This window comes from Diabrotica virgifera, chromosome 5 (genome assembly GCF_917563875.1).
Source record: "Diabrotica virgifera virgifera chromosome 5, PGI_DIABVI_V3a".
Taxonomy (NCBI): Eukaryota; Metazoa; Arthropoda; class Insecta; order Coleoptera; family Chrysomelidae; genus Diabrotica; species Diabrotica virgifera.
In genome coordinates, this window is record NC_065447.1 from 33,171,567 (window position 1) to 33,186,105 (window position 14,539).

Consider the following 14,539-nt stretch of genomic DNA (forward strand, 5'->3'; position numbering starts at 1 on the left):
TTTACATTTAACCAGCTGACAAGGTACTTGAAATGATTTACCCGTTCTAACTCCTCTCCATCAAGAGAAAGCTGACCTTGATCTATATTAATCTTTCCAACTGCCATCCATTTTGTTTTTGAAATGTTTATTTTAAGGCCTCTCCGATAACTTGCTTCACTGACTAGATTTAGTAGTCTCTGAAGATCTTGTAAATTTTCAGCAAGAATGGCTGTATCGTCAGCGTATCTAGTATTGTTGATTACTTCTCCGCCTAGCATTACTCCCTCTTTTCTGTCATCCAAAGCCTCCCTAAAGATTTCTTCAGAGTACAGATTAAAAAGGGTGGGTGATAAAACACAACCTTGTCGTATTCCACGTTTTATCGGCAGTTTTTCAGTACGACTGTCTCCAATTTGGATAGAGGCTACTTGATTGTAATATAAGTATTTCAGCAGTCTTATATCGTAGTGGTCAAGTCCTGCTGCCTGCAAGCAATCGAAAAGTGTATCACGTTGTACTCCGTCGAATGCCTTCTCGAAGTCGATGAAACAAACAAAAACGGTCTTTGGGAATTCACAACTTTTTTGGAATAGAAGGCGCATACAAAATAGTGCTTCTTTAAATAGTGTTACTGATGTCTGCGTCTAATTTCCTATAGATCCTATTATCGATTATTTTTAGGAATAATTTCAGAGCATGACTAATCAAAGCTATCGTACGATATTCGTTGCATTTCTTTGTATTTGCCTTTTTTTGAAGTAGTATATAGCATAGTAGAAAATACATAGTATACAGAGAGGATCTAAATTATGGAATAAAATCATTTTCTCTAAAATGAAGGACTTTGGGGAAAAATCCTGAAATAGGTCGATTTTTATTTTTAAATTACAATTGTTTGGCATATATTTCAAACTAGTGACGTCATCCATCTGAGTGTGATGGCGTAATCAATGATTTTTTTAAATCGGAATAGGGGTCGTGTGGCACTTCATTTGAAAGGGTGTTCAATTCTCTATTCAGCAATAAAAACGATAATATCATTATTTATACAGGGTGATCAAAAAAATAATTTTTGAATTAAATTAATTAACGCAAATAGAAGAATGTATGTAATTTATTTAACTCAAAATACATTGTACGGCTGTCAGTAAACAGAAAAAAATGTTTATTTCACAAATAAACATTTCTTTTCGCTTAAATTAAATCACAAACAGCCTCCCACCTACCTCTTGACAGTTTGAACATTTAATTTAAGCGAAAAGCAATGTTTATTTGGCAAATATACATTTTTTTTTCTATTTTCTGACGGCGGCGATAGAATGTATTTTGAGTTAAATAAATTGCATAAATTCTTCTTTTTTAGTCAATTAATTTAATTCAAAAATTATTATTTTGGCCACTCTGTATAAATAATATTATATTAATGTTTATTAATGTTTATATTACCGTATAGATAATTGAACACCCTTTCAAATAAGGTGCCACACGATCCCTATTCCTATTTAAAAAAATCATCGATTACGTCACCACGCTCAGATGAATGACGTCACTAATATGAAATATATGCCAAAAAATTGTAATTTGAAAATAAAAATCGGCCTGTTTCGGGATTTTTCTCTAAAGTCTTCCATTTTAGAGAAAATGAATTTATTCCATAATTTAGATCCTCTCTGTATATAGCATAGTATGTATATCGCAAATATCTCTAGAGGGTAATAAAAAGACTAGAGATAATAAAAAACTAAAGGAAGTTCTTGTTGGCGTATTTTGAATATCGTATCGTTAGATCTCTCTATTCGTATTATTTCCATTGTTTTCACATACGTATATGACAAGGATTATTAATATTTTAGAGAAGTTTACAATAAACTCCTTTCATCGCAGCATAATATACTACCATCGAACTTGTTTTATTAACTTGCCAGGTGTGATCCTCTTTTACAGCATTTTATAGAATTTAATTAAATCCAGCGTGAAATTCCCCCAAGATTAATTTTCGAAAATAAAACTGATCATTTCAACAAAATCAGACGATTTTCTGCATTGCTCTCTTTCTATGGCGAAGGAAAATAAAAATTGAACACGTGAGCAGGTGTTCGACGGTATGAAAGGACTCATTTTGTAAGTAATGTTCCTAAAAATTACACTCCGGTTCGCTCTAATTTATTTAAGAAATGAACGAAAGTGTGTCTTAGATAATTGCATGATGAAATTTAGAAAAAACCATCGGCAAAACGTTGAGAGAGTTATCAACCTGAAAATGTGACAAATAAAAATTTCTCTTAACCCATTAGCGCCCAGCGTTACCATATGGTAACGAAAAACACATGATTTTTAAAAATTCTGCGGTATGCCCACGGAATTAGTCAGCCACATATTATGAGAACTATGGTTTCTAGGAATACTTCAGGCATCCATAAAACGTAACGGATTCGTATTTTAGCCTTTTCTCAACCGTCGAGAGATAATCATATGTCAGTGTTGTTTAAATTTATAGAAAAAGATGGACGTCCGTTTTGCGTAAGCAATTTTTGATAGTCTTCTAGTAACTATTGTTGTGATCTGCTTCTTATTTAATTTATATTAATTATTATTTATTTGATTAATTATTTACTTGTCGCAAATCATACATCAAAATTGAATAAAAAATCTCAGGGTGCTTTTTTATACTATTAAAAAAAAATCCAAATTATCTCACGTTATACTTATCTTCTCTCGTGGGTTCAGTATTTCTGAGTTGATCCTAATCGGGATAAAATAGGGAAAAGAAATAAAGCAAATTATTAAAATAAAAATACAGAATTGTCTTTTATTTATCAAATTAATACTCTGAAATCTATCGAAACTAAAAAACCTGTGGACACAGATGTCCGAATGAAATTTATACCACTTAAATTTATTATCTTTACAAAAAAAACAATTTATCGGTTTGTTCCCGATGACTTTGGTAAAACAAACTAAACCAAACAAATTTATGTCTTCGCAAGGTTACCTATATTTACCACTTATATTTTGAAATATTGGAACTTTAATTCATATGCTTTTTACTCAAAAATTTATTTCCCGAACATAAAAATCTCTTTCACATAAATTGACTGACCTTTTGCTTCCCTCACTTGGATGTCTTCTCGTGACCCCAAACAGCTCTCCCTCGTTGATTATGTTAAAGGCTACTCATCAAAGCCTCTCTCCGTTGTCCAGCTTCAAAACTGTCAGCATACCAGCACTAATTCTCCAACAAACCGTGTTTCTTTGACACATTCTCGATTCAACAAAACTCCAAAAATTCTCTGCTCTCCTTCTCACAATACTACTGAATCAAAGAGGTATTTCGTCTCGATTTGATCTGTCTCTCGTTCCACTTTTCAACACTATTCTCCACTACCAACTAGCTACTGATATATGCTAACTATTTCTGCACTTAACACGTCGAAACCGCTCTTTCTCGCTGCCAACAACATAATGAATAATTTTTCAACCTCTCTCAATCATTCAATCCATCTTTTCCCCTTCCACATTCCAAGAATCAGAACATTGACTTTTCCATTTGACAAACAACAGTCACCCTCAAATTTGTTCCGACAATCCTAATTACTTTCGGAGAAACTCTCCCACATATACTCGTATTGAAATGAAGATATTAAAATTCCAACTTTCTTTTCAATTATCAATTTCAAGAAATTGATAATCACCTATGCAGTAAACAATTTTTTTCCATTTTAAATCTAAATACAAAGTTCTTTTCACTTTAATTATTCACAAAAGTCTTTAATGGTTCCGCGGAAAGCTCGTTAAAAGAGAAATCTATTTACATCCTAACTAAATTCTAATAAATTTTAAAACAGCTCAATATACAGGGTGTATCAAATTTATGTGCCCGCGTTATTAAAAAAAATTTAATTTAATTTTTATTTTGCTTTTGATTGATAAAATGCAAACACAATACTATATTTGCATAATTAAAAAAAAAAACTAAGTTTATTATACGCCAACTTATTATAAATTGTTGTATTTTATCAACAATTAAATGTAGCGAATTCGGTGGGAATAGTCAAAGTACGCCGTTACCATATGGTTGCGGTGGGCGCTTTGTGACGTTCCGCCCCTTATAGAATCGATTATTGATGGGAAGATATTATTAATTATCGAAAGTATTATTTAATTATTCTCAGAATTATTTTCTTTCAATGTTTATTAAAATACAACTAAAACCCATCACAGAATTTTAAAATGCTTGCTGACGTCACATTTAAACGTGGCAACATTGGTTTCCCCACTTTGACAGCTAGGGATTTTTGAGAATTGCCACGAGGTTCTTGGGCCGTTGAACTGAACACGACATTGTGCTTTGAGGAGTGAGTCTACGTAGATGCGGGGTTATTGAACTAAGATTTACCTATAATTCTAAGTTCCAAAGTTATTAAATAGTTATATTGTAGTCATCCAGGATCAGTGAACAGTGAATTTGAAGAATTGTACCGCATAATGGAGTTCCACCCCGGTAAATAAAAAAAACAATTATTACTTTTATTCAGCCATGTTGAATGTCCTTGACTAATTTGCTAATTAAATTTTATGTAGGCTATTTTCATGGTTCGATCAAACTCATCTTGAGAAAATGATGTATTCTTTGTGGATTTTGCTTTTACTTGGAAAATAGAGCTCATTTAAATTAATTTTTTTATACTCCTTTCAAGTTCAGATCTATCTTTTGAAAGATGATTAAATAAGTATCCATTGCATAGTCATACTATTTCAGCCTAATATAATATGTCTGTATACCTGTATATTAATGAAATATTATTTCACAGTAATTATATCTTGTATTCAAATCGAAAATTACATGTGTTATTTGACCAAGGTCATCCGATAACAACTTGATAAAGAGTCGAACTGTCTAGTCATTCAAGTTTTTGGACTTAATGACCTATTTCTTCTTATTCCCATAGGAAAAAAAAAACACCTCCTCGTATTTCTTGCTTCTTTTTTTTGACATTGGTAGATTGGTAGTAACACCATACTGTGTTTTTTAGCATCTACTATGAAATCTTAAAAAACAAAAACCACCTAACACCACCAGGGACAGACCACTCCTCGAGCAACAATCACTGGACAACCAGCCTGGATCATTTCCAGTTGTTCTTCCTTTAAGTACCTCCAGCTGTTTCCACCAGCCTTCCTGTACCTCCAGCAGGACCGCTGCAAGCGAAAGTTAGCACCACTGGGTGCTCATTACATCAGCCAGACGATTGTGTAAAAGGGGTTTGTTTGGGGACATTTGGTGCGTTTTTAGTAAAGACAGACCGTTTTTTGTGATATTCAGGACATATTTTTTTTATAGTTTAATTGCACACAAATTTTTCCTGCTTCATATTTTTATAGTATTTTTTTTTTAACATAATATTTAATTGATAGCGTTCCCCATACTGCATAATCCCTAAGGTAAAGATCTCTGAGCTCAGATATTTTCCCCTGCAAAAGTTGTTGGTACTCTTATTTTGACTATTTTTATGCTGGTTTTCCTTTCTATATAACAATTTAACATTATTTTAGTCTACTTTAAAGTAAATTCTTCAAGTTAACTTCAACTATTAGTAAAAATTTCAATCATTCACATTATTTAACTTTAAATTAAATTCATATAAACTTCTGGGCTCTATTCCCTCAGAATAGAGTTTGGTTTCACTTGTTGTGTCATTATTATAATCTACGAGTTAGAAAAAGGATCTGTTGTATCCAACCGTAGATTTATTTATTAGGTAAAGGCTTGTGCCTGTCTAACTCACCTTGAGTTACTTATATATTATTTATCGTATCAGGTAATATTTAATTAAGGTGTACGTATTATAAACGTACAATTATTATTTGGTGAAGGTTCTACTAACCTAGGTGTAAGTTGTACTTTCTGTATTAGAGGTACCCTTATTCAGATTTTCTAACCTTATTAAGATTATTCTTAGATCACATTTGTGTGATAATTTTGTAATTGACTTTCACTAGTATCATTTTTTTTGTCATGTTAGAGTCACAGACTAGTTACTTGTCTTAACTCGGAGATTGTGAACATCTAGTAGTTAAATTTAATAAAAATATATTTATTGTGCATATTTTTTTTTCTCATATTACTCCTTTATATTTGTAGATTTAATATACTTTTATTACAAATTTAATATACTCTATATCAGCGTAGAATACCTGGAAGAGGGTTAACCCAGTTATCCTTCTTCTGGCGCCCAAAAATTTATTCTATTTTCATTATATTATTATATTTACCCTATCTACTTTGTGAACATTGTCTTAATATCTTCTTTTCTAGCCATCATTGTCATTTCCTTTAATTTATTGTCCAGCCAGAAATAGCCGTGCAAATTGGCCGAATCCTTCCTTGAGTGTCAAGTGCCCATTCTCTAGCATATTGAGCTAGCTATTCAAGTTATATCTATCTATTCATAATTTTCATCTTCAGTCCTATATCAATTCTATACTCTTCGTCTTAGCATCTTTCCATACAAGTACTACTGCAAAGTAGTATTTGAGACTTCAGCTTCTTCAACGCAGAAGCCACATTGTTGTTCCTTTGGCTCCATTAAGTAGATCTCCTTTTTCCTACTTCTGTTGGAGTTTACCACTCTCTTTTCATTCACTCCAACAGAAAATCATCTTCTTTCTGTTACAGCTTACGGAGTCATAATCTTATTTTTTTCAGTCGTGGATTTTTATTAGCAGAAGCGATAGTGTTATTGGTGCGACGAAAGATAACTCTGTTGTTACAATAGCATCTAAGAGTTGTGGTGGTTCAGCATTGGGCACAGTAAAAAGATTTTCTCATGAAGAAAAAGGCCACATTCAAGTATACAAAGTCAAGTATACAAGTATATGAATACAACAAAATATGGTGGGTACCGACTGGATGGATCAAGGTGTTTCAACCTACCGAGTTGCAATTTGCAGTAAAAAATGGTACTGGCAAATTGTAACATGGTTGTTGGATGTTGCAGTCCATAATTAATGGCATTTATATAAAAAAAAATAAAAAAAATATCCTTGCTATCGTTTAGGAGAGAATTGGCCCAAGTTCTTCTCGCAAGATATGGAAGTCATCCCTTATATACAGGAAGACCTAGTCTACATAGACAGAACTTGCCAGATCTTCGTTTTGATCGCTTCGACCATTTGTTACATCAAGCAGTAGAAGGCGAGGTGCTGGAGACAGATGTACAACATCTGTACAAACAATGTGTAAAAAATGCAACGTTGGTTTGTGTGTTAATTGTTTAATAGGATACCACACCAGACCTTGAAAATATTCTCAAATAAATATTTTAAAAAAATTAAAAATTTTGGTTCCAACGATAGTAAAAATTCCATAAGCGCCCAGCGTTACCATATGGTAACACCATATAATTTTTTTAAAAAAGACAGGAAACCGAAAAACTTGTTTTTTTGGATTAAATTATTAACATTTTCATCAAATCAACCCTAAAAGTAAAGATTTTTAAATAAAAAAAAACTTGGGCGTTAATGGGTTAAGATGACTTTTAGTTTCAAAATTGAAAACTAGACAATTTTTGAATATTTAACAGAAAAAACTGTTATATTTATGGTTATATTTTTTTATACTGTGTTTAAAAATATTTTGATGCATTCAAAAAAAATTTGACATTTTTAGTTGTTTTTCATCAAGGCAGAGTGCGCCTTTGAAAAGCTGCATTATCTTCTTATTGAGATTCGTGTACTAGATTTTGAGAAAAATGTCTCCTAGTTTTTAAAAAAGTAGTGATTTCAAGAAAAGCACGTTTAAAATATTTTTAAATCGATTTTTAATTAAAACGAAACCTAGTGCGGCCGATATGTGAAACAATTGCATATTTAATGATACAAGCATCTAATTTGGAAATCATATCCTACACATATAAAGTTTAAAATTTAGATATGAGGCCATCTCAGATTTTGCATTTTATAAAAATGGCGGGCATTCAAAATGGCGACTACACATGTGTGTTTAATAGTACCATAACTTTTGAACGAAAAGTCCGATTTCAACCAAATTTGGTATATAGGTTATTTTTTTACATTACAAGATGGATGTGGTGAACCAGAGGAATCGGTTTACCATAAGTTGTGTTTTTACTGGTTGTTTATGTAAAAATATGTGTTTATTTCCATTTTTTCCCTCTGTATATATTAATTTTTCAAAAAGGTAATACCGCATTTGAAAACAGCGTAAAAATATTTTGTAGAAAATAATATATTGAACATTTTAGTTATGTTAATTATCATTTAATAAATGCATAACTTATCTTCACGTGTACCTATGTGTGGCAGATTCGTGCAAATATTATAAGAATTATTGTGCATTTAATCGTAGAAGCATAAAATTTGGACCACATATACTACACACATCAAGGTTCAAATTTAGATGTAAGGCCATCTCAGATTTTACTTTTTACAAAAATGGCGTGCAACCAAATGGCGACTATACATATGTGACTAATAGCATGATAACTTTTGAACGAAAAGTTCGATTTCAACCAAATTTGGTATATAGATTCTTCTGTTGATGTGTAAGACCAAAATCTTGAACTGGCAGAATCGATTTACCAAAAGTTGTGTTTTTTCCGATCTGTATGTAAAGACATGTTGTTTTTTAGTAATTCTTTCACCCTGTATATATTAATTTTTCAAAAAGTTAATAACGGCGTTGAAAAGAGCGTAAAAATATTTTTAGGCAATATTTTGAGCTCTTTAGTTATGTTAATTACCAATTAATAAATGCATAACGTATCTTCACATGTACCTATGAACCTATGTGCGGCAGATTCGTGCAAATAATATAAGAATTATTGTGCATTTAATGGTAAAAGCATATAATTTGGACCACACACACTACACATACAAAGATTCAAATTTAGATATGAGGCCATCTCAGATTTTGTCTTTTACAAAAATGGCGGGCATTCAAAATGAATCTGACGCACACAGGTACATGTGAAGATACGTTATGCATTTATTAAATTGTAATTAACATAAACAAAAAGTTCAAAATCTTTTGTAAAAATTATTTTTACACTCTTTTCAATGGCGGTATTACCTTTTTGAAAAACTATTATATACAGGGTGAAAGAATTAAAAAAAAATAACAGAGTTTTACACAAAAAACAGTAAAAACACAACTTCTGGTAAACCGATTCTTCCGGTTCAAGACCTCGATCTTATTCATCAAAAAAAGAACCTTGATGCCAAATTTGGCTGAAATCGGACTTTTCGTTCAAAAGCTATCGTGCTATTACTCACAGATGTATAGCCGCCATTTTGAATGCTCGCCATTTTTGTAAAAGGCAAAATCTGAGATGGCCTCATATCTAAATTTGAACTTTTTTATCTGTAGTAGTATATGTGGTTCAAATTATATGCTTCTACCGTTAAATTCACAATAATTCTTATAATATTTGCACGAATTTGCCACACATAGATACATGTGAAGATACGTTATGCATTTATTAAATGGTAATTAACATAACTAAAAGTTCAAAATATTTTCTAAAACATATTCCTACGCTCTTTGCCTTGGTGGTATTAGCATTTTAAAAAATTAATATATACAGGATGAAAAAATTGAAAATAAATTATTTACATAATATAAAATAGTCTAACATAAAAAACCAGGAAAAACACAACTTCTGGTAAACCGATTCTTCCAGTTAAAGACATAGATCTTATAAATCACAAAAATAACCTATGTACCAAATTTGGTTGAAATGGGACTTTTCATTCAAAAGATATCGTGCTATTAGTCACATATGTACAGTCGCCCAATTTGAATGACCGCCATTTTTGTAAAAGGCAAAATCTGACATGGCCTCATATCTAAATTTGAACCTTTATATGTGCAGTATATGTGGCCCAATTTATATGCTTGTATCATTAAATATGCAATTCTTATAATATTTGCACCAATCTGCCGCACTAACCGTAGATTTTCTTATTTAAAATATTTTTACTGCAATTTACTACAAGGCTGTAAGTGGTTAGTCAAAGCTTTTTCTTATATTTCTGCCATCTTTTGAGGTTTCGCTGCTCCTTCAATTGGCTTCGGCAATACTAGTTTTATCAATAGTTTGTAGCCACATATTTCTCCAATTTTATTTCCATAAGGTACCTGCAATGCATCCTTAGATTTTAATATTTTGCCGAGCAACTGGGTAATTCAGAATTGTTTCTTCAGTAAAGTGATCACCTTCAATTTTTTTGCGTTTAATATTTGGCATATTTCGATGTTCCAGTTTACTTCGACTGACTTTTAAATTACCACCATTTCCAGGTATTTTTTTAGATTTCCAAAAGAATAATTATCGCTTTATAAGTTTAAGAACCCAACTGTCGAGTTGCAGCTGCACAGGTCAGGCGTCGCGGACGTTGTTGTATACGAAAGAGTTTTAGCTCAGCTAGGCATCGTTTTAATTACAGCTATAAGTTCTTGTTTTATTAAGTTCCCAGCTGTGTTCCCCTTTTTACAGCATTTTATAGAATAATTGATGGATTCGGCCGTTACTTGATGGAAGTTCATTTTATCTCACAATAAAACACTGAAAACTTTTGTTTTCTATTCTTCCACAAAATTTATTATTTACAACTATGTGACTACAGCTGTTTCGGCAGAGTGCCTTTCTCAAGTGATATAATTTACAATGTGTTTGACTTTTTAAGTCTCTAACTGAAGAGGTTGAGGAGTGGGGGGCTGTTTGTCTCGAGTTGGTCATTCAGAATTATATCTGCATTTTTCAGTTTATTAATTTCCATAGATTCTAAAAAAGATATCTTAAGGCCTTTATTTTGGATATGCAGAATTTGAAACTCTTCATTGAAAGAATGATTATGATCTAGAAGGTGAAGTGCGTATGTAGAAGTGTCTGTTTTTCTATTGTTGAAAGCCATTTTGTGTTCTGCTATCCGTCTGGCAGAACTTTTGACAATATTATTTTATTTCATCGAATTCTCGCGTTAATTTCATTAAAACATGAACACAATAAGATATGTTTGAAATAAATTAGTAAATAATATCTAAATATTAGTTTATTGCATGTATTATAATTACTTTAAGGCCATATTAACATATCTAAATTAACACGCGTGCGGAAAAGTAAAACGCGTGCGGAAAAGTAAAACGCGTGCGGAAAAGTAAAACTTTCTAAACTAAAATGCGTGCGCGATAGAAGACATTTTTACACGCTCGTAGAAAAAAATATTGTATGAAACTCTGCGTGAAGTACTTTTTGCGAACTTACGCGATGTATAGCACTCGCTCCGTTGTCGCTCGTGCTCTAAATATCGCGTGCGTTTGCAAAAAGCATACTTCACGAATGTTTCATAAATAACTATTTGATAATACCACGCTTTTATTATTTACACGACTCAATATAAAAAAGTCTGTATGTCTTTTATAGAATCGTAAACCACGCATTTGATCATATAATGACCTCAAGCAAAGTTGTTGTACATGAACACGGAAAAATTTCCAACCTAAGTTAATAAGACCAACCTAAGTAATCATTATTTACGCAGACACCACAAAATAAATATTGTTTATTAGAAAAAAGTATACGCAATATTTTTTAGTATTTTTTGGCTCTTTGGTATTTTTTAGGTCTTTATTTTTTAAATATTATTTAGTTCTAAGGCGGTATGAAGTTTTCCGGGTCAGCTAGTTAATAATAAAAAAATATTAAGCTGACGATTTTCTCTTACAATCTAAAATTTATGAATTAATGATTTATACTTTTTAATATTTGTCAAACTAGTCCAAGAATATTTTTTTATTATTATCTAGCAGACCCTCCAAACTTCGTACCGCCTTAGAACTAAATAATGTTTCATTCATTTTTATATATTGAGAAGAGGGAAATATTTAGATTAATAGGGGGTTGGTGATAGAAAACTGAAAAATTAGTGTTGTGTGTTTCTTTTGGTTCTAGATCATGTAAAATTAAGAAAAAACAATTTGTCCAAAAAAACTAAAAAGAATGTCGGGAGGGGGGATGAGCAACCTCCCTTTTCATTTAGATTGGTCGTACTAACTTAGGAGGCTTCAGGGGTTCATGTACAACAATATTTGCGTATTAAGGAAGTCAGTCATAATATGATCAAATGCATAGTTGGAGATTCTAAAAAAGACATTCAGACTTTTTTATCATATTGTGTCGTATAAATAATAAAAGCGTGGTATTATCAAGAAACAATTATTTTTCAAATCAAAATGTCAATTTTAAAAACAAAAAATATTTTCAAGGCCAGGAATTAAACCCGTGTCGCCTGGGTGAAGCAAGTAACTAGGTATTCTAGGCCACTATACACGTAAATAATGGAGATAAATATTTGGCAAGTTGTAGCGTTTTTTCATCAAGTTTCAGATAATTTTACCTTTTCTTGCCTAAAATCCCCGGTTTTGGGCCAGCTGAGACATCATTTGTTAATAAGCTTTGGAACACCAAACTAAATGAAAAGAAAATAGCCATGCTAAAATGCTCCGGTCAAATTTGACACTACCTCCTGGGCTATAACTGTATATTTATGGAAACGGCCACCAGTAGTCCTAAACAAACAATTACTTGATAATAAATTAAACCTGATTTTTTTTTGTTACAGGTGTCTTTCTTATCTGTTGGCTTCCATTCTTTACGTGCAACATTCTCAGCGCTATGTGCAGTAAGCTCAACCTGGACTGCCAGCCTGGCATGGCTGCTTTCCTTCTCACAACGTGGCTTGGCTATATGAATAGTTTCGTCAATCCCGTCATCTACACCATCTTCAATCCTGAGTTCAGGAAAGCTTTCAAAAAACTCATGTTCATGGGCGCTTAGACTGGTATCAACTTTTTAGTCTTTAAGAGATTTTTTACTTAAATTGTTTTGGTTTTTTACTAGGCGTATGCCGACAATATTAAAAGAAAAGTGACTGTTTTGTATATATGTATCTAAACCAGTATGTAAAAAAGTGTTAATATTTTAGAAGTATTTAACTATTAGCTATACATAACTAGAATATTTAGATGTTTTCATTTTTTGATACAATACTAATGTTGAAAAATTCGACATTAACGATCATTTGATTATTAGTTCTTTAAATTTGGGATGACTGAAGTTTTACACAAGTGTAGTATTCTCTAATAGGAACATATTTTATAAGTTACAAATTTTTATATTGACTTAGAGATGACTTGCTAAAATAAACAACATTGGTGATCTTGAACACCTTTTAAAAAAATAGTACTATTTAAAAAAAAATAATATTTAATTAAGTACCCTAGGCTTAACGATTTTCACAGCCTCTGATAACCCAGAGGTCAGATTTTCTTGCACATATTTAGCACCTAGTGCTTCCGAGTGTATTACACAATGTGTACTTGGGCATTTCGGAGCCACTTTTTTAATTTTGTCTACTCTTCTTCTTGATGATTTGTGACGGATCTTGACGATCATCATGGAAATATTTGTCTTATCTGCAGCAGTGCGAAAAGCTGCACAGATATTGTGCTGAACCAGGTTCTGAGGTTGTTTAACCAGGATGCTTTTCTTCTTTCTATACCTAGCTTTTCAAACATTTTTCCTTGATGGCTTGTAAGAGAAAATATTTGGATTCATGTCGCATAATGTATCAGAAGTACTCTAACTCTTATAAGTATTTTGGATGGTGGTTAGTACCTGTCTGTTTTTCTTCATTGTTCTAAGAGTCTTATCATTTGTTAATCTTTCAGTCCATGGGATCTTCAGTATTCTCCGATATAGCATGATCTCAATGCTTCTAATTTTCTGCACATATCTTCGTAAACGGTCCACGATTAAACCCCATAAGAAGGGAGATAAAAGACGTGGAATCACAGTATTTCGACTTTTTTACCAAGAAGGAAGTTGTTACTCTTGAAGAAAGTCTCCATCTGGTTGAAGGTGGTTTTAGCTTTTCCGATGCTCGCTCGTATCTCTTGGTTCTTGGTCCAGTGTTCATTTATTATGGTGTCGAGTTAGTTGTAGTGCGTCACTCTGTCTACTGTGGTTTGGTTGAGGTAGAGTTGACCTTCTGCTATCTTTTTCTTCTTAATTATCAAAAACTTTGTCTTATTTCCATTCTAATTGAGTCCATATTTTGACTTCAATACGTGATTTTGTTCATAAGGACTTGCAGGTCTTCTGTCCTTTTCTTCATACTTCTTGTATGTAGGCTTGAAAGCCTGTTTCTTCTTAAATTTTAGACTCCTAAATTGTTTAAATTATCGCTCCATCTTTTTCTTGGTCTGCCAATACTTCTCCGTCCATTTAGTGACTTATCTCGTGCTATCCGTACTATCCTATCCTCTGCAATTCTACCAATGTGTTCGTTCCACTCCTGTGTCCGTTTTGTCACCCATCCATTAATGTCTTCTACATTGCATGATCTTTTAATGTTTTCGCTTCTCTTCCTATCCAACAGACTTTTCCCTGAAATTCATCGAAGTATTTTCATGTCTGTTGTTTCTAGCCTCCGCCGTGTATGTCAATATAGGTTTAATTGCTGCTTTATAGATTCT

At 32.2% G+C, this 14,539-nt stretch overlaps 1 protein-coding gene across 1 annotated transcript in view; it reads left to right on the plus strand.

The window, feature by feature from the left end:
• LOC126885333 (dopamine D2-like receptor) overlaps positions 1–12,934 on the plus strand; it is a 256,960-nt gene extending 244,026 nt beyond the window's left edge. Inside the window, exon 7 of the mRNA XM_050651889.1 lies at positions 12,625–12,934. Within this exon, the coding sequence (XP_050507846.1) occupies positions 12,625–12,839 (215 nt within the window). The 3' untranslated portion in view covers positions 12,840–12,934. The remainder of the gene's footprint in view (positions 1–12,624) is intronic.
• Positions 12,935–14,539: the final 1,605 nt, after the last annotated feature.